Consider the following 25,712-nt stretch of genomic DNA (forward strand, 5'->3'; position numbering starts at 1 on the left):
TTTGCAATGACTACACCATGTCTTCTGTCGACATTCTCTTGCTTTGTGGCCTTTGATTCCACACTTGAAACACACTATGCCTGTGTCATCACTGTGCTGGTCACGGGTGTTGGTATTGGTGGTTTGTCGTCCACTCCGACCCTGTGTCTTCATCACACTGTCCCCTGACTCGGTGTTCATTTTCTCAGTTGCTTCAAAACTCCGTAGTTTCGTCTTGAAATCTGCAAACTTGATTTCATCATTTGAATGCGCTACATGGATTGCAAATGGCTTGAAACTTGCTGGTAGTCCTTTTAATACTATGGCAACAAGTAGTCCATCTCCCAAAGTTTCTCCCGCATTTCGAAGTGCCTGATGGTGGTTTCGGCTTTGATGATATAGTCTGTAACACTTTCATCGCTCCTCTTTTGAAGCGACGTGAGCGTGGTGTACAGATTTATTATCCGTGGTTTTCGTTTCCCGGCATAATATTCTCTCAATATCTTCAAAGACTTTCTTCCATCATCAGGTGCATCTCTCATTATTAGTGAGAGGCTCTTGTCATCAAGCATATTTATCAATTCGGCATACGCATCTGCATTTTTCTCTGCATCCGTAGCCATATCGGAACTCGTCGCCGGCTCGCTTAGCACGGTCTTCTTTAGTCCCAATAAATGAAAATATCCGAGCATTTTTGTTTCCCATATCTCGTACTTATCTTCATCTCCGTCGAATGCCAGTCGAAGGTGCCTGCTTGCCCTTCCTTGATCCATCTTGACCGCTGTTTAGCCGGTTAGCGATAGCCTCGTTTGCTCACCGCTCTTTCAAGTGTGGATACACTTCTGGCTTCACTTTATCTCCCAAACGTCTCCTGGGCCAATAACCTGTTGAGATCTTCAGCGCTTTCGCGATGCATTTGGGAGAATAAAGAGTCGAGATGGTCCTCTTGTTTAGATCATCAGAATCAGAATCAGAATACCTTTATTCGTCCCACAATGGGGAAATTTGCAGTCCACAGCAGCAATTGAAAAGGGATGGGGTAGGGATGGGGGTGAAAGGATAGACATACAAGTAGGATATTTATTTGCCGGAGCACATAAGAGCAACAGCCGCTGCACTCATCGTCGTACGAGAAGTCTAAAACATATACACAAACGCTGTCAAGTCACGTGATGTCACGTCGTGGCTGGGTTGCCAGATCAGCTCAGTATTACAGCGTTACATAAAATGAGGATACAATGTAACTTTCTTAACAAGACAATGATATAAAACCGACGTTTGACTTGTAAAATGATTTTTATTGCTGGAGGCCAAATAGGAAAAAAGTCAGATAGCATCTCTGGTATTGTTTAGGGGGGCTGGGCCAAATGAGCTGACGGGCCGCACGGCCCGCGGGCCATCGTTTGGTGACCACTGAGATAAACAAGTCCTAGAGTTCAAAAGGCCTTTTTGACCTCCATGCCAGGAGGAAAGGCAACTCCCCCCCATGGTCGGGTGCACCTTTCAATGCACTGGATGCTTCCCCTTCTTCATTCCGTTTTCAGCGACACTCCCACCGCTTCCTGTTGTTGCTTGTCTGGATATGTTTGACTCCATGGAGGCCAGCTGTTTGCGCCGTCCCAAGTAGTGTTTCGGAATTTTATGACTGCTATTTGCACCTCGTGGAGTACAGTGTGTAATCCGATGACTTTGCTACTTTGGCTACTCAATGGAGTGACCTAATCTCTTAACAAAAAGATGTGACAGTAGAGGATCCAAATCTCAATTCCATCGACGTTGGCAAGTGTGAAACCAAAAAAAAACAGAAATATTTGGTAGGCATTTTCAACCCAGAAATCAATACACCACAAAGACGCGATATGTATTGGTCAAATAAATAAATTTCAGTTAGTTAGTTAGTTAGTTAGTTAGTTAGTTAGTGTTCCTTGTCCATGTTAGCTCTCAGTCGTACAGGAGTGATCCATCAATCAGAATCAGAATCATCTTTATTGCCAAGTATGTAGAACACACAAGGAATTTGTTTCCGGTAGAACACGCTGCACTAGTATCGTCGTCAAAAAAACTGCTAAGTGGCACTATACAGTTCCATTTTGGCTACTGTTGAAAGAGTTCAAAGAGTTAATGGCTTGGGGGAAGAAGCTGTTTAAATGTCTGCTGGATTTGGTGCGCATTGATCGGTAGCGCCTGCCTGAGGGGAGTAGCTGGAAAATGTGGTGGGCAGGGTGCGGAGGATTTTCCGCGCCCTAGTTTGGATTCTTGCAAGTCCTCGAGAGTGGGTAGGGCGGTGCCAATGATTTTTTCCGCCGTCCTAACCGTCCGTTGAAGTCTGATTTTGTCCATTTTTGTGGTGGCCCCGAACCAAACGGTGATGGAAGAACACAGCCTCAGGAAGTACATTCTCTGGATGGATTCGATGTGCTGGAGAAGTTTGGGGATGAGGAGTTCTGGGATGATGGTATTGAACGCAGCACAGCCGTAAGGTGTGAGACATTCCGCTTCTCATCTGAGAAGCTTTGAAGCGAAAATAGAATATGGTTGACAGCACCTCTCTGACACCAGGCAGTTGGCTGTGGTGAGGATGTTTCCTGATGATCTTCTGTTAGCAGCTCTCAGGAAGTACATTCTCTGTTGACCGGCCTGCGAACTTTTCTGGGTGCGTTGAGGAGTAGAGTTGGTGTTGACCTCCCACTTCATGTCCTGGGAGACTGTGATTCCCAGGAACTTGAAGGTCTCAACGGTTGACACCAGGCAGTTGGATAGTGTGAGGGGTAGCTGTGGTGATGGATGTTTCCTGAAGTCCACGATCATCTCAACTGTCTTGAGCGTGTTCAGCTCCAGGTTGTGACGGCTGCACCAGAGCTCCAGCTGATCCACTTGTTGTCGGTACGCAGACTCGTCGCCGTCTTTGATGAGACCGATGACCGTGGTGTCGTCTGCGAACTTTATGAATTTGACAGCTGGGTGCGTTGAGGTGCAGTCGTTTGTGTAGAGAGAGAAGAGCAATGGAGAGAGGACGCATCCCTGCGGGGCTCCAGTGCTCGTGGTTCGTGTTGTGGATGATATATTTCCCAGTCTGACCTGTTGTGTCCGTCCTGTCAGGAAGCTGAGGGTCCACTGGCAGATCGTGGGGGACACACCAAGCTGGAGAAGTTTGGGGATGAGGAGTTCTGGGATGATGGTATTGAACGCAGAGCTGTAGTCCACAAACAGGATCCTTGCGTAGGTTCCTGTGTTGTCAAGGTGGTCGAGGATGTGATGCAGTCCAATGTTGACTGCATCCTCCACAGACCTGTTTGCCCGGTAGGCAAACTGAAGAGGATCTAGCAGAGGTCCGGTGATGTTCTTTAGGTGGTTCAGCACGAGGCGTTCAAAGGACTTCATGACCACAGACGTCAGAGCGACAGGTCTATAGTCGTTCAATCCCGAGGGTGCTGGTTTCTTTGGAACTGGGACGATAGTAGACTGTTTGAAGCAGGATGGGACTTCACACTGCTCCAGGGATCTGTTGAAGATTTGTGTGAAGACCGGAGCCAGCTGGTCAGCGCAGACTCTCAGGCAGGAGGGGGACACTCTGTCAGGTCCTGCAGCTTTCTTGATCTTCTGCTGCTTGAAGAGCCGTCTAACGTCCAGTTCGTGGATCTGTAGGGCAGAGGGCGGAGATACGGTAGTTTCTGGTAATGGTGGGCAGACCGGGGAAATGAGGGTGTCCTTTTCAAATCGGCAAAAGTATGTGCTTCTCATCTTTAGGTGAAAACCCTTGTAAACAAGTCAGTAATGCCTCGGCTCATGATACCAAATGCATAGGTTTCATTTGAAACGTGCATGGTCCTTTTCTTAGTTGGTATTACTGTTTCATTTGACACGGGCAATGATCCATTTGTGACTAATGACATATACATGTAAAGTATGTCAATGGTAATATTATGTATTGTAAGCTGTCAGCAGGAAACCTTATACAACTGTGCTGGCCTGTACTATTAGACCATTATTTTTATCCAGCCAGAGCCAGACAGTGAGAGTCAGTCAATACTCATTAAATGAAAAGAATCACTGTCCAAATATACAGTAGTTATGTGCTGGCATAACTGGCGGGTGACACCTACAAACACTTGCCATATATATCCACACATAGTAACATGCATATGCATACTAAAGTTTGTGCTGACCTCCAACATAATGCGGCTAACAATCTGCTTGATGGGACACTGTTACTGTTTTACTACAAAGAAATCCACTCGTCACCCACAGATTGCAATGATGAAGGACACTTGAAACCAATTATATGCTTCATTTTTATTTTTAACTGTTTACTTGTGAGAAGTCATTTTAAGGAGTCAACTTGTTCCAGATATATTGTAGGTACATCAACTATCTTCACACATTTGTTTTATTTTTATCTGACAGCCTCATACACATTTGTGATAAGATCTCACCCTCAGCAGCAAAACAGATGTCGAGCATGAAGAAACAGCCAGTGGTTGAGGTGCGCCAAGTTTACTCTTGACTAATTGTCGACAGACATAAAAAGGTTAGAGGAGAAGGACATTGTTGGAAAACAACTGCAACCCTTTACAATACTTTGGACGTTTCCTTAGATAAGTGATTTTTTGTCACTCTTCATCATTTTGTGCCCAATTCATATTGACGTACCATAAACGTGTTTTCAAGATTTTTCAGGGTTCTCAAACTTTTTTCTTCAGGGATTTTTTTCACCATTTTCCCAAGGCATTTAAAAGGCTGTGAATTCTACACACATTTACACTTCTCGCAAATGTTTTTTTTTGGGTAATAAACATGGTTTGAAGTGAGAGGAGAGGGGGGTGTTCGGCCAGCCTGAGAAAAAGACCAGCTTTTTGGGAACCTCACGAAGTTCTTGATGGGACCCACACCCTTGCCTCCAGTTTATCTGTAGCTTATTTCTCGTGTTCAGGGTTTCTTCTCCAGTGACAGTTGGGAGAATAGAGTTAATAGTAGCCATAGTTTTGCAGTGTTCATCATTTGGAAATAAAGTGCAAAAAAGTGAGTTGTGCTTCGAGTTCAGCAAAATGTGCTTGTTACAAAAGTTTAATTTAGGACTAAGCACCGTTTATGTTTTTTGTTTTGAGAATGTCTGAGTGTTTTAGAATATAATCTTAAATTTCAGAAATTGTGCGATATGAATCACCATCAGAGTCAAAGCAGTAAAGAAAATACGCCCCCCCCAAAAAAATAAATAAATAAATAAATAAATAAAATAAACTTTAATCTGTCCACCCTGATATTTTGGCTAATGAATGCATGGCTTTAATTATGAAGGGAAAAAAAAACATTTCAACTCTGTTTCATTGCTCTTTTAGGAAAATGTAACTTTACATTTTCTCTCTAGTCAGGTTTGATTCGCACTCAAGATGCAGACTACTTCTTGAGGCCGGTGCCCCACCACTTGGCTCTGAAAGAGAACTTCTCAGCACCATCTCATCACCAGCCACACATTCTCTACAAGAGTTCTGGGGACAGAGGTCATCATCCTCGGGTGATTCAGAAGAGATCACTAGATTCAGCTCCTTACAAATCAAACAGGAGTTTTGCTGCTAGAAAGCAAACCAAACTAAAGACTAATGAACAGGACCAGCGATGGCGGCAAAGTGATAATCCCAGCAACAGTAACAAACATGTTGACCAGCAGGAGCATGACAGTAGAGAAAATTACAACGGCGACCCTCGACAAGACGATCTCGACACGTATGAAAAGAATCAAAGGCAACACTTCTGCGGAAGACGGAAGAAATGTATGTAAGGGAAACTTATGTTATTGTTGTTATTGTGTTATTAGCATAGTAATGAGTAAACTTCTGTTATTGTTGTTATTGTGTTATTAGCATAGTAATGAAAGCTGTACTGACTGTTATTCATACCAGGGCCATCTAGACAACAAAGAGCCCTGTTCAGAGTTAGAAAAATGGATACAAACTCTCCCATCTCTCCAAGCGAGTGAATCATCGCTTTTTCGAGCTGCCATTGGTCATGACATGCTGTACACCTTTGCCTGGTTGGTTGTCAATCACAGGGGATAGATTAACAAAAAATATATAACGCACATTTGTATCTACCAACAATTTTAGTGCTTCATTTAACCTAGTGTCAATGGCTTTGAAATGTGGGAGGAAGAAAAGGGTCAGATTGGAACCTTGAGCCAGCTATGCTCATGATTACTTAACTGCACGACTGAAGATATCGGGTTATGCCGCCTTTTCATTCGCCTCAAGCATCACCACACTTCTTCACTTGGCCCCACACCACATGTCCTCCATTGCTTTTTTTTCTTTACAACAGGCGCACATTGCACCAAGTCAGTTTATACTCTGGTTGACATGTCCTGTGAAAGGTTATGGGAAACCTCTGCAATGGGTGAATCGACAAGCACCGTGATAAATGTTCAGGGTCCATCCATGACTTCAAGATCATTTAACTTTATCTGATCCCTGAGGTCTGAAGTTGTACCACCACCAGTAACCTGCAGAGCTCCAGCTGTATGTCCCAAGTGGAAACAAACTGTTGTCATTCTCTGAGGATGAGATCAGTGAACACCTGTGCTGTATTTTAGCCACAACCTCACATTGGTAGATCCCCAGCTTACCGTCTGTATAAGCAAACATTCAAAAGAGAAAGTGTAAATTGTTCAATGTAATAACTGGCATCAATGATACAAATGTTTCAGAATCAAATGTCGAAAATGATTGGAGTTACTGCATCACCTTACAGAAATCCTGTATATTTAGTTGCATTCATCTTCATCTTTATTTAGTTCATGGAGTTGCTTGTTCTGTAGCCACAAGGAGACACAAGCCAAAGTCTTATTGTGCCAGTCCCAAGCCCGGTTAAATACAGTGGGTTGTGTCAGGAAGGGCATCTGACGTAAAAGCTTGACCAAAACAAACATGCGAAGGAAACCTTTGAAGATGGAGGACACTGATTCACTGTGGCGACCCTGAAGGGAAAAGCCGGAAGGAAAAGAAGAAGATCCGTTATATGTGGTGACAAACAAAATAAAATGTGATGGTTGGTTCCAGATTAAGGCCCTATTTTCATCCAGAGGTGCCCGTGGCGCTTAGTGTAAAAATGGGTGCATCCTCTTATTCGTGTCGGGGCAAGTCTAGTTTACCATGTTTGGGAATTTGTAGACGGTACTGCAACTCCCTGCTTGCTCTGGGAGACAGGATTGGCAATTTGGTGACAGAAAGTGGACTGCGCTTACCTTATAAATGGGTGTATCGCCATTTTCGGGACGGGGCAAGTCAAGTATAGTGTGCACCTCTCTTGAAAAATACAGATCTAAAGAAAACGCCATTGATGTGCACAATTTCACTGCACTTTTGCTGGACTTTAGTTTAGCCTGAAAACAAGGCCCGAATTTACTGCACCTCTTTCTTTTGTCACATAGGTAGATATTCCATTATTATGATGTCATCAAACACCAACATGTATCGTGGAGGTTTATAGTTAAACTATAACTAATCGCAGAAGTGTCTGCCAGAACAACACACACACACACGTTTTCATGTTTATGTTTGTTAAAGTAATTATAAGTGCCTTGCATGCTGGATCCGAGAGGACAGTAATTTCATCTGTGCTGTATGTCAAAGTCAAAGTCAGCTTTATTGTCAAATATGCTAATATGCATGACATACAGCACAGATGAAATTAATGTCCTCTCGGACCCAGCGTGCAAGACATGCAAGGCACTTATAACGTGGCTAAAAAAGACATACAATTGACAACAGACAATACATGTAATTTCTGTATGTAAAGTGAGGTAGTGTCGTATGGAAAGTGAGGCAGTGACGTATGTAAAGTGAGGTAGTGACATATGTAAAGTGAGGAAGTGACGTATATAAAGTGACGTAATGTAGTAATGCAAAAACGAACAACAAGAAAGGGTTGAAGTGAGGTCTTGCACAAAAAAATGAGAAAGAAGAAAAAAATAGAGTTCAGGGTGATCGTACAGCATGTAGCGTGTACTCAGAGTTCGGTGAGTGTGGCAGTGGGAAGGGGCAGGCTGGGCAGGGCTGGGAGGGAGTTGAGTCTCCGGACTGCCTGGTGGCAGAAACTGTCCTTGTGCCTGCTGGTCTTGGCTCGGAGACTCCGCAGTCTCCGACCCGATGGCAGCAGGCTGAAGAGGCTGTGGGAGGGGTGGGTGGGATCGCCAGCGATCCGGATGGCTCTGCGGGTGAGGCGGGTGTTGTAGATGTCCTGAAGGGGGGGGAGAGAGACACCGATGATCTTCTCAGCTGTCCTCACGATGCGCTGCAGAGTCTTACGGCAGGACACGGTGCAGGCGCCGTACCACACGGTGATACAGCTGGTCAGGATGCTCTCTATGGTGCCGCGGTAGAAGGAGGTCGTGATGGGGGTCGGGGCTCCAACTCTTTTATGTCATGCATATTAGCATATTTGACAATAAAGCTGACTTTGACTTTGACTTTGACTTTGACACACACACATACACACAATCAATATCAACTGCACAGCAGCCAATAATTGCAAAATAATACCATAAAAATATTATAAGCTCCTCTCAGTTTTGATGTACCGAATGCCACATCACAGCAAACTACCATGGATGTTAAACATACAACATGCTTAAGTAAATACTTTTTCAATATGATAGATTTAGTATAATTTTCTTTGCGCATGCATACAGTCAATGTTTTTGATGCACTGAATTTTGGAGTGGATATGAGGCAAGCAATGTGTGGTCAGAGTTGTATGGCTTGCCATTTCCAGCTGTTTTTATTTTGTTTGTTTGTTTGTAAAAAATACAATCATTTTAATTTATTCATTTAGTAGTAGATTTAGTTGATTCATTTGAAGATTATTATTGTTTTTTTTTTCCCTAGACATGCCGAAACCTCCAAGAAAGCGTCTCTCCCAGCTTCCAGATGAGTACAAGTTCTTTCCCAGGAACAAAAGGACAATTATTGAAAAGAATCAAAATAATCCAAATCTAAATGTTGAGACGCTGGTGGTCGTGGACAGAAAGATGATGGACAATCATGGTCATGAGAACATTACTACTTATGTTCTCACTGTGCTCAATATGGTGAGAAGAGAATTTGGGATACAGTTGTGTCACACACTGATTCATATGCAAACCTGCTATCCAGATACCCACATAATCCCTAAAATAACTAGAACTGTAAGGGACATCTTGAATCGGTTGCCACCCACACTGAAACCTAGGGTCAATTTGGAGTCTTCAATTAGCCTGCCATGCATGTTGAAGTAAGCTCATAGCTGCACAGCTCAATGTCCTCTTCTCACTCTGAACTGATCGAAAAGAAGTTACTGTCACGCTCATTTCGCTTCTTACGGACAGGGTGACAAAACTAAAGATATATAATACTATTTCGAAAACATGGCTCCCGTCTCCAAACCCGATCAAGTCACTGAAATGCATTATGAATTTTTGCGCACACAAACTCTGTCTCTCTGTCTCTGTCTGTCTGTGTGTGTCTGTGTGTCTGTCTCTCTCAAAAAAACAAAGCAAATAATAAAGTAACAAAGCACAATCACGGGTCGAGACGTGTCAGTTCAGGATAAAGACCAAACATCAGGAACATAAAACATCAATGCGAATGGGGTCTTTTTTTTCCATGTTCGACCGGCCTTCTGATTGAATGAATGTTTGTTCTTGCTAAATCATTTATTTAAGTCTTATAATTCATAAGGGAGGTGACAGAATAGCTGTTTATAATGTCGTATGTCACTGTGTCTAGGTGTCAAGCCTCTTCAAAGATGGAACCATAGGAGGGAACATCAATATCGTAATAGTGGGACTTCTGCTTCTTGATGAAGAGCAGGTAAGAATATGTGGAGGCACACGACACGGCTTTTTCACGAAAAATATAAAGTCAACGGATCACCAGCCACAGCTCCGAACTCCGGTGGTAAAAAAAAAATGGGTTCCGCATTTTAGCATTTCACAATAAGAACAAGGGCAAACCACATCCATAATCTGTTTGAGATTGGATTGGATTGGATTGGATTGGATATGCCTTTATTAGTCTCACAGTGGAGAAATTTACATTTCACAGCAGCAAAGTGATGAAATCTGTATTCTCAATCCCGCTGCCTATTGGTAAAGCTCCACCACCTACAGCCATAAGGAAAAAAGCATCCTTACACCGTGCCTGCTAACTGGTATTTGTTTAATATTTGATCATTATTTTGTTTATTGGTTGTAGTTTATAGTGTTGTAGAACTCCATCCGAATGATAATGTATGTTTCATGTATAATACAGTGCCCCCACCACACTAATATCTGACCACCTGAGGATTCCCATATTCACATAAAAAAGAGTAAATGTAAATAAAAAGCTTTTTGGTAGCGCTTGTTTTTCTTTTTAGCCCCATTTTACCACCGTTTTTCATGGAAGGTGCATGTTGAATTTTTATCTTTTTTTTTTTTTTTTTTTTTTTAATTTCAAAGGCCGCTATTCACTCAGTTCCTATCCACCATGAACTGTACAGGAAGCTTTATATAACATTGGGAAATTGATCACAGGATATAGTGCGGGTCGTGTACATGACGAATTCTGGATTACTGTATGTACTTTTGATTGAAAAATAATTTCTACAATTCATAATGTTTTCACTTCATGTGTATATATCGACCGACTGTAATCATCATCACTCTCATAATTCCCTTGTGTCCCAGGATGGATTGGTGATCAGTCATCATGCAGACCATACACTGAATAGTTTCTGCCAGTGGCAGTCAACTCTTGGGGGCCAGGAAGGTCAGCGACATGACCACGCCATTCTACTCACTGGACTTGACATCTGCTCATGGAAGAATGAACCTTGTGACACTCTGGGTACATCTACTCTGTCACTGTATTCTTTAAAACTAAATATTAAATTGTGAATTAAATAACCTGTGGTTGGTATTCTCTCAAGAATCTAAGGGGCATACAAAAAAAAAATAATTTCATCCACATATTTCGGATTATTTATATTTTTACGAGCAAATTGTCACACTTTTTTTCAGGTTTTGCCCCTATAAGTGGGATGTGCAGCAAGTACCGGAGCTGCACCATTAATGAGGACACAGGCCTGGGATTGGCATTCACTATTGCCCATGAATCTGGACATAAGTAAGGACTCTCTGCCATGATGACAAATTAAGACATGGTTTGTTTTCTTCTCCTTCACAAATACCTTTTGTGTTCTTTCTTTAGTTTTGGAATGGTCCATGATGGTGAAGGAAACATTTGTAAGAAGTCAGAAGGCAACATCATGTCTCCCACATTAGCGGGGCACGATGGTATCTTCTCATGGTCTGCATGCAGCCGCCAGTACCTCAGCCGCTTTCTCAAGTAAGAAAAGGCATTCATGGCAATTACAGAAATGTATTTTTTTTTTATTTACATGAGAGGCTTAAAAATGTAGTTGCAACAAAATTAATTATTTGCCTTAGGCTCTAAGGCTTTGAGCAACAGTCCACGAAGGCCTCAGTTGTTTACGTGCTGTAAGTTTGTGCTGTACTTTTTTCACCCATGCCTTGTTGGGTACGAACACGGAGAGAAAAGGCCAAAAGACCTCGCTTGCTAATGTGTGCTGATCGTGTGGTGTCTTTTATGTAAACAATGAAGGACAGCAAGATGCACTAGAAAAGTGCTCTTGGACAAAAATACAAACATCCATTCAGACATTCACAAACACACACATGCACACACATACGCACACGTACACATGCGCGCCCACACACACACTAGCACGCTAAAACTCATCCTGCAAGCTAAAGCAGCATGGTCACTGCAATAATCCTTTGTGAAATACTTTGTCAGAGTGCTGCTGTGTTTAAGTTTTCTGTGTGAGAGTCAAGGATATCACTTAGTGGAAATCCCCTACTTGTCTGAATCCAGGTGACTAAGCTTCCTTCCTTGGCAACACAGACCATTAAGCATAAAGTGGCTAGAAAGATTAGGATGTCATTCCTGACTTCAATGGACAAATCTACGTGTATGTACATATAAATGCAGATCCTGTTTACATTATCATCATTGACAGTCTGACATAACATGAGTTTGTATATGTATTTGAGCCAAACACTAAACTCTAGACTTCAGTAGTAAAAAAATTAAAAAGTAAAAAAAATGACAATCCTGTATCTTGAGGGCGGTGTGGGATCGGTTCCCAGTCATTGATGGTGTGTGGGATGGATAGGGATAGGCTCCAGCACCTGCCATGACCCTGTTCAGGATACGTGGTGTTCAGGGTTGATGGATGGGTGTGTCTTGTCTTATTTTTAACTGCAAATTTCCCATCTTAACACACATACATTGTGGTATTGTATTGTTATTATTATTATTATTATTATTATTATTATTATACTACGTTCTAAAACGCGATTGATGACTATTTTAAAAGCAAATACTGTAGTTGCATCTTGAACAATGGAATTTCCCCTGCTGTATCATGATTGGCCATGTTTGTTTGCACTATTGTTGCAAGGATTATTTTAGGAAGTTATTTACATCTCTCTCCTTTTATTTTTATCAAAGTCACAGTCAGCTTTATTGTCAAATATGCTAATATGCATGACATACAGCACAGATGAAATTAATGTCCTCTCGGACCCAGCGTGCAAGACATGCAAGGCACTTATAACGTGGCTAAAAAAGACATACAATTGACAACAGACAATACATGTAATTTCTGTATGTAAAGTGAGGTAGTGTCGAAGGAAAGTGAGGCAGTGACGGATGTAAAGTGAGGTAGTGACATATGTAAAGTGAGGAAGTGACGTATATAAAGTGACGTAATGTAGTAATGCAAAAACGAACAACAAGAAAGGGTTGAAGTGAGGTCTTGCAGAAAAAAATGAGAAAGAAGAAAAAAATAGAGTTCAGGGTGATCGTACAGCATGTAGCGTGTACTCAGAGTTCGGTGAGTGTGGCAGTGGGAAGGGGCAGGCTGGGCAGGGCTGGGAGGGAGTTGAGTCTCCGGACTGCCTGGTGGCAGAAACTGTCCTTGAGCCCGCTGGTCTTGGCTCGGAGACTCCGCAGTCTCCGACCCGATGGCAGCAGGCTGAAGAGGCTGTGGGAGGGGTGGGTGGGATCGCCAGCGATCCGGATGGCTCTGCGGGTGAGGCGGGTGTTGTAGATGTCCTGAAGGGGGGGGGGAGAGAGACACCGATGATCTTCTCAGCTGTCCTCACGATGCGCTGCAGAGTCTTACGGCAGGACACGGTGCAGGCGCCGTACCACACGGTGATACAGCTGGTCAGGATGCTCTCTATGGTTCCGCGGTAGAAGGAGGTCGTGATGGGGTTCGGGGCTCCAACTCTTTTGAGCTTGCGGAGGAAGTACAGGCGCTGGTGGGATCTCTTGGCCATTGATGCCGTGTTGTGGCTCCAGGACAGGTCTTCGGATATGTGCACTCCCAGGAACTTGGTGCTGCTCACTCTCTCCACTGCAGCACCGTCGATGGTTAGTGGAGCATGCTGGGGGCGCACTCTCCTGAAGTCCACAACAATCTCCTTCGTCTTCTCCACATTCAGACGAAGATTGTTGTCCTTGCACCACGTGGCCAGGCGGCTGACCTCGTCCCTGTAGGCTGTCTCCTCGTCGTTGTTGATGAGGCCCACCACAGTTGTGTCATCCGCAAACTTTATGAAGAGGTTGGAGCTGGGTGATGATGGTGAGCAGTCGTGCGTGAGCAGAGTGAAGAGGAGGGGGCTCAGCACACACCCCTGGGGGGCCCCTGTGTTCAGCGTGATGGTGCTGGAAGTGTTGTCGCCAACTCTGACTGCCTGTGGTCTCCCCGTCAGGAAGTCCAGCAGCCAGTTGCACAGGGAGGTGCTGATCCCCAGTTTGCTCAGTTTATCGGTGAGTTGTTGGGGGATGATTGTGTTGAATGCTGAGCTGAAGTCGATGAACAGCATTCTGACGTAGGAGTCTCTGGTCTCCAGGTGGGTGAGCGCTGTGTGGAGAGCAGTGGAGATGGCATCATCGGTCGAGCGGTTGGGCCGATATGCAAATTGGAAGGGGTCATGGTTGGGGGGGAGGGCAGCCTTGATGTGGTTCATAACTAGCCGCTCGAAGGACTTCATGAGGATGGGAGTGAGTGCGACCGGGCGGTAGTCATTGTGGCAGGTGGGGGACGACTTCTTCGGGACTGGATTAATGGTGGTGGCTTTGAGGCACGTGGGCACAACAGCCTGGCTCAGAGAGGTGTTGAAGATGTCCGTGAAGACATCTGTGAGCTCCACAGCGCAGTCTCTCAGAACACGGCCAGGAATGCCGTCGGGACCCGGGGCTTTTCGTGCGTTGGTCCCTCTGAGGGATCGCCTCACGCTGTCCTGGGACAGTGTCAGCACCTGTTCGCCGGGAGGTGGTGGGGTCTTCTGTGCTGGAGTGCTGTTGTCTGCCTCGAAGCGGGCGAAGAAGTCGTTCAGCTGGTTCAGCAGAGTGGTGGAGTTCTCGCAGGTCTGTGGAGTGGGCTTGTAGTCGGTGATGGTCTGTATCCCACGCCACAGGTTCCTGGTGTCTCTGCTGTCTTTGAAGTGGTTGGCGATCCTCCTGGAGTGCTGTCTCTTGGCCATCCTGATGCCACGTGACAGGTTGGCCCTGGCTGTCCTCAGGCCCAGCTCATCGCCAGCTTTGTAGGCAGCGTTCCGAGCCCTGAGGAGCCTGTGGACTTCACCCGTCAGCCATGGCTTCTGGTTGGCCAGGATGGTGACAGATCTGGTGACAGTCACGTCATCCATACACTTCCTCATGTAGGAGGTAACAGAGTCTGTGTACTCTTGGAGGTCGGTGTTGTTGTTGTAGGTGGCCGCTTGTCTGAACATGTTCCAGTCAGTGTTGGAGAAGCAGTCTTTGAGTGCCTCTGACGACCCATCAGGCCACACCCTTATCTGCTTCTTGACTGGTTTGACGACTTTGACAAGTGGCCTGTATGCGGGCATTAACATGATAGTGGAGTGGTCCGAAGCTCCTAGGTGGGGGAGGGGGTAGCCAGGATAAGGAAAGCATCTGGGTGGGCTGTCTGTTGCTCGCTGATGTGTTGGTAGAGTTCATTCAATGCCGCGCTCCTGTTGTTAATTGAGCTCGGGGGGATGTAAACTGCTACCAGCAGTATGGCACTAAATTCCCTCGGCAGGTAGAATGGCCGACATTTTATGACCATAAGCTCCATCAGTGGTGAACAGTGTTTGCATACCACAACAGCGTTGCGGCACCAGGCATCACTGATGTAAACACAGAGTCCCCCGCCGCGAGTCTTCCCCCGCCCTCGACGAGCGCTCTGTCTGCCCGGAAGCTAGTTAGCTGGGCTAGCTGGATGGCACTGTCCGGTATGCTGTCGGTCAGCCATGTTTCCACAAACACAAAGGCACAACACTCACCCACGGTCTTGGAAGTTGAGCGGAGAAGTCTGATGTAGTCCATTTTATTGTCCAGCGAGCGCACGTTAGCCAGCGTAATGGTAGGGATGGACGGCCGGTGAGGGCTTTCCTCATACAGCACTTGTGGCGCCTCCACTCTGGGTTGGGTGCAGGAGTGGGGGTCGGTGGAAGAGTGGGGCTCAATGGACGACTCCCTGAGCAATCCATGCTTGCGTAGCACTTCTGCTTCAGCTGGTTTAGGTTTTAAAAATGAACTGCCGATGTCGAGCAGAACCTCACGGGAGTAGGTACGCCTCGGGTGTAGCGAGGCCAACGGAGACGGACATTTGCACGAGTAAGACAAACACAATAAACACGAAAAAAACAATTTGCCGGGAGAGAGAGGAGCCGCTGCGTGTGCACGCGCCGCCATCCTGAAAAAAAAAAAAAAAAATTGTATTGATTGTACGTACAAAGTCTGAACTAACTAACTAACTAACTAACTAACTAACTAACTAGCTAACATTGTATTTTATTGTACATATTTTATGTACAATACCGGAGTTGGTCAGTGTACTTGAGTCTAAACTAACTAACACACTAACCAACTAACTAACCAACCAACGTACTGACCAACTAACTAGTTAACTAACTAAATAACTAAATATCCAACTATCTAACTAACCAAATAACTGACTAAACAACTAACTATGCAGCTAACTAATGAACATACAGACGAACAAACAAGCTAACTAACAAACTAAATACTGTAGTAACTTGTATATAAAAAGCAAAATACTGTCTGGAAAAAACAGTGACAAACAAATAACTTTTCTCCCCTGTTTTACGCTTTACTAGCTCAGCCCAGGCTTTGTGCCTATCAGATGAACCCAGTGGAGTCAAGGAGTATCGTTATCCTGAGAAGATGCCTGGCGAGCTGTATGATGCAGACACACAGTGCAAATGGCAGTTTGGTGAAAAAGCCAAGCTCTGCACCCTTGATTTTAAAAAGGTACTTTTTTAAGTACAGTATACACATCATATACTCTTTCTGTGAGCTCTCACCTTTTCCGGCTGGAGGGATTTGTCCCAATGATCTTTGCACACCTGCACTCTTGGCCTGTTCCGATATGTTTCACTCACGAAACAAAACGACAAGAATCAGCTTCACAGCTGCATTTTATTGTTCTGTGAGATCATGTATTGCCCTTTTTGGGAGGCAATTAAAATGGTCTGGATAGAGAATGAAGCTAAAAAATGATTAGGTCTGGAAAACACTATAGAGTGCAAGGTGTGCTTTTCTTATATATTAATTCATGATAAAGTCAATGATCCAAGGAATTGTACTCTCCAACACACATACTGTATACACATGATATGGTAGGGAATACAATACCCAAGATTCTACAGCGGATTTATGAATAATCACCAGAAAGGGTATATTGACATGAGAGTGAATATCTCAGCTCATAAACTGCCATTCACTATTTGTTCATTCCCACTTTGTCTCAGTTATTCTCTTCCACTTTTGCTTCTTTTTTTTGCTTAAACAAGCTAAACAGCTGGACAAATAGAATTTATGATGGACTCCAGGGTGGCTCTTCAGGGAAAAGGTGCTGACTGTGAGGTGCCTGTCAGCATCTGTGCTGCCTTGTCAAACTTGGATTCAGATAGTAAGGGAGTGAAATTGCTGAAAAGTAGCAGACTATGTTTTTCTGGCAACATGAACTGGGAAACCATACAGTGCTCCTCCCGACCGCTGCTGAGAAACACAACAAGTAGATCATGTGAATTGAATGTTTTATTATGCTTGTGATTGTAGATCATTATTTCTTTGTTTCTCTTTATATCTGTACCCAGCAATTCAAATGGAAGTTCATTGAAAGTGACCCTCTTCACTCAGTATTGTTTTATACTTGTATCTCCGAGAAGTGCAATTGCTACTGAACTACGTTAGAGGGCAGTGACGTTCTCATTGGCAGTGTGCTCAGTTAGGTGTCGGGGTTTTGTTTGCATCGACCTTGCTCGCTTTGCACAAAGCATATAGTGTGAGAATGAAGTTTAGACACAAAGTGTAGCAGAGCCTCAAGTGACACCATTAAAACACATTTGACAGGGATGAGAAGACAAGCAGAGAGAGACGGATATAAAGAGTCAATTGGAAGTCTCCTGTAAGATAAGACAAAAAAATATGATAAAGCGTATGTACACAGTGACTACAGTAGGAGACGAGGACATGCCGGTGGGCTTCCCGTCTCTGAAAATGTTGGCAGTCGACAGCATGAAGCCAAATAGATTAAGGGGTCACTTAAAGACATTGTACCCCAATCACGCTGAAAAAAAATGCTTGAGTTTTTTTCTGCGAAAACATGCTAAATACTGCCAACAATCATCCCTTTTTATTCTTGAAAATCAGATGCACTTGAAATACTGTATTTTCTGTTATAGTTAGAGACAGTGTTTTGTAGAGGTGTACTTATAACAATTCTATCAACTAATACTATTTATAGTCAAGCAGGGGTATAGGGGAGGGTTGTTTTATACTTCCTAGGGGACATGACAGACGACAATTGGGAAGCCCTGCACTAAATCAAGACCGGTGTCGCATTGGTAGTTGTTCATCCATTTGTCAGTGCGCAAGCTGCTTTCTGGTAGTTGTGCACCCCTGCGTTAAAATCAGAGGTCATTCGCTGACTTGCTGAGTGCTTGGCCCCATTGTTTTCACATGCACGGAGATGTTGTTGTCATCTGGCTGGCATCTCTGTATGTTAATCAAGTTATGGGATTGTCGATAATCTGAGATCGTAAATTCTACTGTGGCATCGTTGTTTGAATGTCAGTGCCACAGCGGAAGATTTATCGATACTTTTCATGCAAAAGCCGAGGAGCTGCATTGAAACCAGCCCAAGAGCCCCATGCGTCTCATGAGCCATGGGTTGGCCACCGCTGGAAAAAAAGTGTGGGTGGGATGTGCAGGGTGCTGCAAAATGTAATGCCATTGCCATTGCCATTGCTTCTGCATAATTGTTTTTTTTAATTAGGTGTGGTAGTCATCATACTATTAACATATGCATACGAGACATAAACAGCAGAAATTTCTTGTTTTCCTTCCAGGATATTTGCAAGGCTCTTTGGTGCCACCGCATCGGAAGGAAGTGTGAGACCAAGTTCATGCCTTCAGCAGAAGGCTCTTCTTGTGGGCCTGATATGGTGACTCAAAATTGGATTATATTATGGCTGCACAACATTGTAAAAATATAATTAACACAATAATTCACCTCCAATATACACATCGCAAAGTCATGCAAACTGTTTGATGTGAAATTGTAGGCTTTTGTCAGACTTTATGTGTATAAAATAAGAAATAAAAAATAGGGGTACATCTTTATTTGTTTGATAGAGTGTGAGGTTGCATGCCATCATCTTAACAATGAAATCTAACTGGGGGAGGAAAAATGACAAAAAAAGACAGCTGGATCTTTGAAAGGGGTGTCCTTTGGATTCACGTTGCAGATGAAAAAGCTTAACTTGAGTGAATTTTAGAGGTAATTTTTCTTTTAAGGAACTAAGGTTGCCGAACAAACATTCTTATTTGAAGGGGTATTACTCAGGGACAAAACGCTATGTAACAGAAACGTTGGACAGTACATTCAGGGATAATAAAATTGGACTGATTTAGTGGGAAGGGTCAAGTTCGATGAAGGCATGGTTGTAATCAGTTTGACATGCAAGAACAGCCATGATTCCACTACTACTTCTACATTATTCACAATTAAAAACCTAAACAAAATGTTTTTTTTTTTTTTTTCACTAAAATGGTCAGGGAGCAGCTGCAAGTATGTTTCCCTGAGTTTTTTAAAAGCTTGTGGGATATGTGTCCGGCAATGAAAACCCGGAGCTAAAGGGAACGGCCCCATCTATAACACCCCAGAGATCACCCCAAAGGGGCAGTTTGCTGGAAGAGATCCATGATAGAAACCGGTTGTGACAAGAGTCTACATTTCAGAATGCATTCTAACATTACATGCAGGGACTTGCAGGAAGTTCACACACCTTTAAAAAAATAATTTTAATATATATTTTTTTATCTATAAATTCTACACATGTCCATTGGTCACTGACAAAAGTATTCACCTGGCATCCAACCTATCAACCATGCTTGCACTGGCTGAATGAATCACATCTGATAATGAGTGGTGGTAATTGTGAACCTCAGTGAGATCTGACCTACTTATCTCCTTCATCATTTAAAAGACAAGACTAACTGCATTTTGGAAAACTGAGCTCTGGCGTTTCAGTTTAAGAGACAAAAGACACCCAATGTAGCACTCAATATTGCATGTTTATAGATAAAGGAAATAATAAAGCATGCTTTCATTAATTAATACGTGAATCTCCCACCATGAAAATAAATTCTAATGGGAAATGGCATGTGAAGAATGAATAGGTTAATCCAACAAAGACAGTGAAGAGCCCAAAATATGTCTAACCTGCTTGAGTTTACATTTACGTCCAAAACTATGCACTCTAACCATGTGTATGATTATGACTCTACCTCAAATTCTTCTTGCCCTCTGCAGACCATAACTTTGTCATTTTAACAAGGAGTTAGTAAAACCTATAAAGCTCTTCTTCTTTTCCTTTCGGCTTTTCCCCTCAGGGGTCGCCACAGCGAATCAATGTCCTCCATCTATCCCGGTTTTGTGCATCCTCTTCTCTCACACCAGCTACCTTCATGTCCTCTTTGACCACATCCATAAACCTCCTCTTCGGTCTTCCTCTCGGTCTCCTGCCTGGAAGTTCAAGGCTCAGCATCCTTCTCCCGATATAGTCGTTCTCTCTCCTCTGAAACATGTACAAACCATCTCAGTCTGGCCTCTCTGACTTTCTCTCCAAAGCCTCGATTATGAGTTGTCCCTCTAATGTACTCGTTCCTGATCCTATCCAACCTGGTCACTCCCAAAGAAAGCCTCAACATCCTCGCTCTGCTACCTCTAGCTCTGCTTCCTGTCTTTTCTTCAGTGGCACTGTCTCCAGTCCAAACATCATGGCTGGTCTCACCAGTGTTTTATACACTTTTCCTTTCATCCTAACTGAAACCCTTCTATCATACATCACACCTGACATTTTTCTCCAGCCGCTCTAGCCTGCCTGGACACGCTTCTTCACCTCTTTTCCACACTCTCCATTGCTCTGGACAGTTGATCCCAAGTACTTAAAATCCCCCACCTTCTTTATCTCTTCTCCCTGTAGCATCACTCTTGCACTTGGATCCCTCTCATTCACACACATATATTCCGTCTTGCTGCGACTGATCTTCATTCCTCTCCTTTCCAGGGCATATCTCCGCATCTCTAGTTTCTCCGCCACCTGTTCCCTGATCTCGCTACAGATCACGTCATCTGCAAACATCATGGTCCAAGGAGATTCTTGTCTAACATCGTCTGTCAGCCTGTCCATCACCATAGCAAACAAGAAGGGGCTCAGAGCTGACCCCTGGTGTAGTCCCACCTCCACCTTGAATTCCTCAGTCACACCTATAAAGCAACGGTTCTGAAATCATTAGTAAGATCCTGAACAACACACACATTTGATGAGGTCGACAAACCCTCCAAATCAAACCACTCTCCTTTCAATAGATCAATGCAATAGAAGTGCTTACTTTCATAAAGAAGTAGAATCTGTCAGGTCAAAGATAAGCACAAAGCAATAAAATAAAATAACTATCACTTTATAGCAAGCAGAAAAAAAATTCAATTACATCACATGAACGTGATACAGGTTATCCAAAAACTAAAATAAATTTAATTCTGCAGTTGAAACCATTAACTAAAAGCTGTCAATATGATCAGACTTTTTGAAAGTTATTCCAAAATCTGTTTTTACTGAGCTGCAGCAAATAATCAATGGCAAGTTTCAAAAACTTCAGTAATTGGCCACCCTCAAGAAGAAATGGCAGGATGTCTCCTTGTTAGCAAATTATAGACCCCTTTCCAACCTTCACTACTGATCTAAGATTATTGAGAAAGTGTTTTTTTTTTTTTTTTTTTTTTTTAATATCAATTTCGCGGCCCGGTAGTCGAGTCGAGCACACCGGCTTCACAGTGCAGAGGTCGCCGTTTCGTGTCCCGGTCCGGCCTCCCTGTGTGGAGTTTGCGTGTTCTCCCCGGGCGCGCGTGGGTTTTCTCCGGGTCCTCCGGTTTCCTCCCACACTCCAAAAACATGCATGGCAGGCAGATTGACCACTCCAAATTGTCCCTCTGTGTGAGTGTGAGAGTGACTGTTGTACGGCTTTGTGTGCCCTGCGATTGGCTGGCAACCAATTCAGGGTGTCCCCCGCCTTGTTCGCGAAGACAGCTAGGATTGGCTCCAGCACCCCCCGCGACCCTAATGAGGAATAAGTGGTACGGAAAATGTATGGATGGATAGATGGATCAATTTCACAAATTCTTAAAATCAAACTGACTTTTGCTCTTATGTGCACTAAATGATGCGAGATTGAACACGGATGCAAGGTGTCCGTTTTCGTCTTGTTTGGGGTGCTTCAAGGGTCAATCATTGAACCCTTGGGAAAAATGCTTCAGAACAGCAATGTTGGCTATCAAAGTTATGCAGATGACATACAGCTGTCAATGGTCCCAGATGAAAGCATTTCCACTAACACATTGTGCTACTTTCTAAAGAAAATTAACAAATGGAAATCCCAACAATTATTTCAACTAAATAAAGTGAAATAAAACGAATAGAATTGCCACACACATAAAAAAGGGAAAAAAAGGAAAGCAAGACTGCTTTTTGAAAAAACCTGGAGTCATTGTCTTTGCAAAGCATTTTGAAAATCTTACGGTATTGAAAGTCAAAAGTCTAACTTTCACCAAATTAGTTTTCTGTTAATGTTTTTAAATAATGTCAATATACATTCTCATAATTGTTGCAGGTTGCTTTTGTTTTCTTTCCTTTGCTTTTGAATGTTGGTAACTGCTGCATCTTTGCTTGTGTAAATCACATTTAGTTGCCTTGTGTATGAAATGTGCTACAACTGCAACTACCTTTCCTGATCCTCAAAATGTAATTTTCATCTTTCCCAGTGGTGTCGAAGGGGTCAATGTGTGAAACATGGTGATGATGGCCCGCGACCCCACCACGGCCAATGGTCAGAGTGGTCGGCTTGGTCTGTCTGCTCGCGAACTTGCCAAAGTGGTGTCACTTATCGGGATCGGCACTGCAATAAACCCATGTGAGTGGTATCACAAGACACAACACACCTTTTTTTCAGGTACAACAGTGGACAAAAGCAACACAAAAGCTAAATTACCTAAAACTTGACTTGTCATAGTTAATATTACAATTTTAAACGGGAACCATTGTGATTGTGGACTATGATAGGTGAGTATCACTTGAATACAATGCCTTGCAACATATACTGAGCCGAGATGCCAATTTCACGAGACAAATCTCACAGCAGATCACAAATCCAAATTGTTGCAAAAAATATATTTGAATACTACAATACCATTTTAGTACCATTAAAAAATTACTAGCCAGCATGAAATCAGGGCATGCTGAGTTAAACACAAAGCTGAAAGAAGCCATGACTCATTCTGGTGTATTGATGGCAACAAGAGTGGACACGGAAGAATCATGAAACACTGGACGTGATGTTATTCTGTCCATTTGTGCCAATGGATGGTCCTCACATGAGATTAGCCTTGACGTTGAGAGTGGTGTGGGAGCTGTGCCTCAGGGATGGGAGGTTGTGAATTTGGGACACATCGTCAGTCGTGTGCCATCGTCAGTCGTGAGAGATACAGAGAGAGATATATAGATAGAGAGATCGAGAGATAGAGATAGAGATAGAGATAGAGATCGAGAGATAGAGATAGAAATAGAGAGAGGCAGAGATAGAGATATATACATAGTTAAAGAGAGATAGAGATATAGATACAGTTAAAGATAGATAGATAGATAGATAGATAGAGAGCGAGATAGAGAGAGATAAGGAGAGATAGAGATAGATAGAGATAGACACAGAGAGATAGAGAGATAAAGAGATAGATAGAGAGAGATAGAGAAATATAGGGAGATAGAGATAGAGGGATAGATAGAGTTAGAGAGAGAGAGAGAAGAGAATCATGAACCATTGGACGTGATGTTGGAGCTGTGCCTCAGGGATGGGAGGTTGTGAATTTGGGACACATCGTCAGTAGTGTGCCAAAGAATCATTGGGTGTTTCGGCCTTTTAATCACTAGACACCCTCATCGATGGTGGCCAGCGACAGGTTGATCACGCCTGCGCTTGTGTCCCATGCCCAATCAGATGTTCAGAAGCTGGGGGGGGGGGGTCTTAGGTTGCTGACCTATGAGCCCAACTAGGGTCCTTCCTCTTCATCCAGATCCAGTGGCTGCTTCTTTCTGCCGCTTCAGAGAGTGACCTAACTGTGTGCCGCAGAGCCTGTCTATGGATACCCAGGTCTTTTAGCAGCCTGATTGTGGAGGAGGCCACAAACCCTCTGCATCCAACTTCAATTGGATATACCTTGGTTTTCCATCCCCACTGTTGTGCATCCACTGCGAGTTCTGTGTAGCGCAGCTTCTTGTGCTCATAGGCCTTTTCAACAGAGTTTTCCCACGGGACTGTGAGTTCTGCGATGTAGACAGCCTTGAGTGAAGGTGACCAGAGCACCAAGTCTGGTCTGAGGGTGGTGGCTGCCATCTCCGCTGGGAAAACCAATTGCTGGCCAATGTCAAGCCACAAAACCCAATCGTGGGCCCCGGATAGCTGTCCAACTTCTGGTTTGGCAGTAGGATGGTTTGGCTTTTTCTGTCCCCCTCGAATGAAAGTCAATGGTGCTGTGCTGGACGTGGTGGCTCTCATTGGCAAGGAGTTGATGGTATTCCTCTTGCGCTCAAGGACAACTGCCAAACTCTTCAGGACCTGGTTGTGCCTCCAGGTGTAGCGGCCTTGTGTGAGACTGGTCTTACAAACCGGTCAGGATGTGTTTGAGAGTTCCTGGAGTTTGACAGAGGTCACAGGTTGGATCTTCGCCACGCCATTGGTGGAGGTTTTTTGGAGATGGGAGCACGTCATTGATAGCTCTGATGATGAAGCTGATGTTGCTTGCCTCCATTTCCCAGAGATCCTTCCAGCTGAGCCTTCTCTTCTCCAGGCCTTCCCACCTCATCCATTGTCCCTGCTTGGCAAGAGAGACAGCCCCTGCAGTTCTTTCAGCTTCCTCTTGGCGGCGCACCTCTGCTATCACCATTTTCCTTCTTTCCGATGTTGAAGCATTACGCCAAGAAGGTTTGTTTGTAAGGCCAAACCCCCCTCTTCCTAGCTGAACGTGTCCCACAATGTCGCTGTGCCTTAGGGCTGCTGTGGCCTGATGCACTGCAATGGATGGCGTCCATTTCCGTCCCGTTGATAGGGGGGGTGCAGCTTGACTGATCTTCCGGTCTCTGGAGTCTGTGAGGGTCATCTGAAGTCTCACTTTAGCGCACTTGTACGCTTCGGTGAGGCTTGTGATTGGAAGCTCAAGGACCCCTTTGCCATAAAGGCCGATGTTGGACAGACAGCGTGGAACACCAAGCCAGCGTTTCACATATCTAGTGATGGTTCGCTCCATCTTCTCCACAGTTGAGAGTGGGACCTCATAGACTGTGAGTGGCCACATTACCCGAGGGAGAAGTCCAAACTGCAGACACCAGAGCTTGAGCTTTCCTGGCAGCTGAGTCTTGTTGATGTTTTCCAGACTATTGGTGATGTCCTGCTTTAGTTGCTGCACTTGATCTTTGTCTCTGAGGCTTGCATTGTACCACCTGCCCAGGCTTTTGACCGGTTCCTCAGACACCGTTGGTATTGGGTCATCACCAATGCAGAACTTCACATTTTTTAGCTGTCCCTTGACGATTGAGATGATGCGTGACTTACTCGGCGTGATTTTCATCCGGGCCCATTTAATGTTTTCCTGCAGTTTTTCAAGTAGCCGCCTGGTGCAAGCTGCGGTAGTGGTCAAGGTGGTCATGTCATCCATGTATGCCCGGATAGGTGGGAGGTGGATCCCATTCCTTGTTCACTCACCTACCACCACCCACCTTGAGGCCCTGATGATGACCTCCATGGCCATTGTGAAGGCCAGGGGTGAAATCGTACAACCTGCCATGATGCCGACTTCTACACGCTGCCATGGTGTTGTGAAGCAGAGTTGCAGGTCTTCGAAGTTGGCTTTTACCAAGGCAGTAATGGGTAATGGAACATGGAAGAAGTTGAAGGATTCCCAAAGAAGTTTATGGGGAACTGAGCCAAAGGCATTGGCCAGGTCGAGGAAGATGACATGAAGATCTCTCTTGTCTTTCTTTGCCGCTT

General features: G+C 44.2%; 1 protein-coding gene across 1 annotated transcript in view; it reads left to right on the plus strand.

The window, feature by feature from the left end:
• Positions 1–25,712, plus strand: part of adamts16 (ADAM metallopeptidase with thrombospondin type 1 motif, 16) — a 95,724-nt gene that overhangs the window by 41,351 nt on the left and 28,661 nt on the right. The window contains exons 4-12 of the mRNA XM_088998461.1: positions 5,345–5,747; positions 8,856–9,058; positions 9,735–9,818; positions 10,676–10,835; positions 11,009–11,114; positions 11,199–11,336; positions 16,208–16,361; positions 18,464–18,559; positions 22,438–22,586. Coding sequence (XP_088854587.1) covers positions 5,345–5,747; positions 8,856–9,058; positions 9,735–9,818; positions 10,676–10,835; positions 11,009–11,114; positions 11,199–11,336; positions 16,208–16,361; positions 18,464–18,559; positions 22,438–22,586 — 1,493 coding nt within the window. The remainder of the gene's footprint in view (positions 1–5,344; positions 5,748–8,855; positions 9,059–9,734; positions 9,819–10,675; positions 10,836–11,008; positions 11,115–11,198; positions 11,337–16,207; positions 16,362–18,463; positions 18,560–22,437; positions 22,587–25,712) is intronic.

Source organism: Hippocampus bargibanti, linkage group LG06 (genome assembly GCF_051943395.1).
Source record: "Hippocampus bargibanti isolate YZ-2025 linkage group LG06, ASM5194339v1, whole genome shotgun sequence".
NCBI classification, from domain to species: Eukaryota; Metazoa; Chordata; class Actinopteri; order Syngnathiformes; family Syngnathidae; genus Hippocampus; species Hippocampus bargibanti.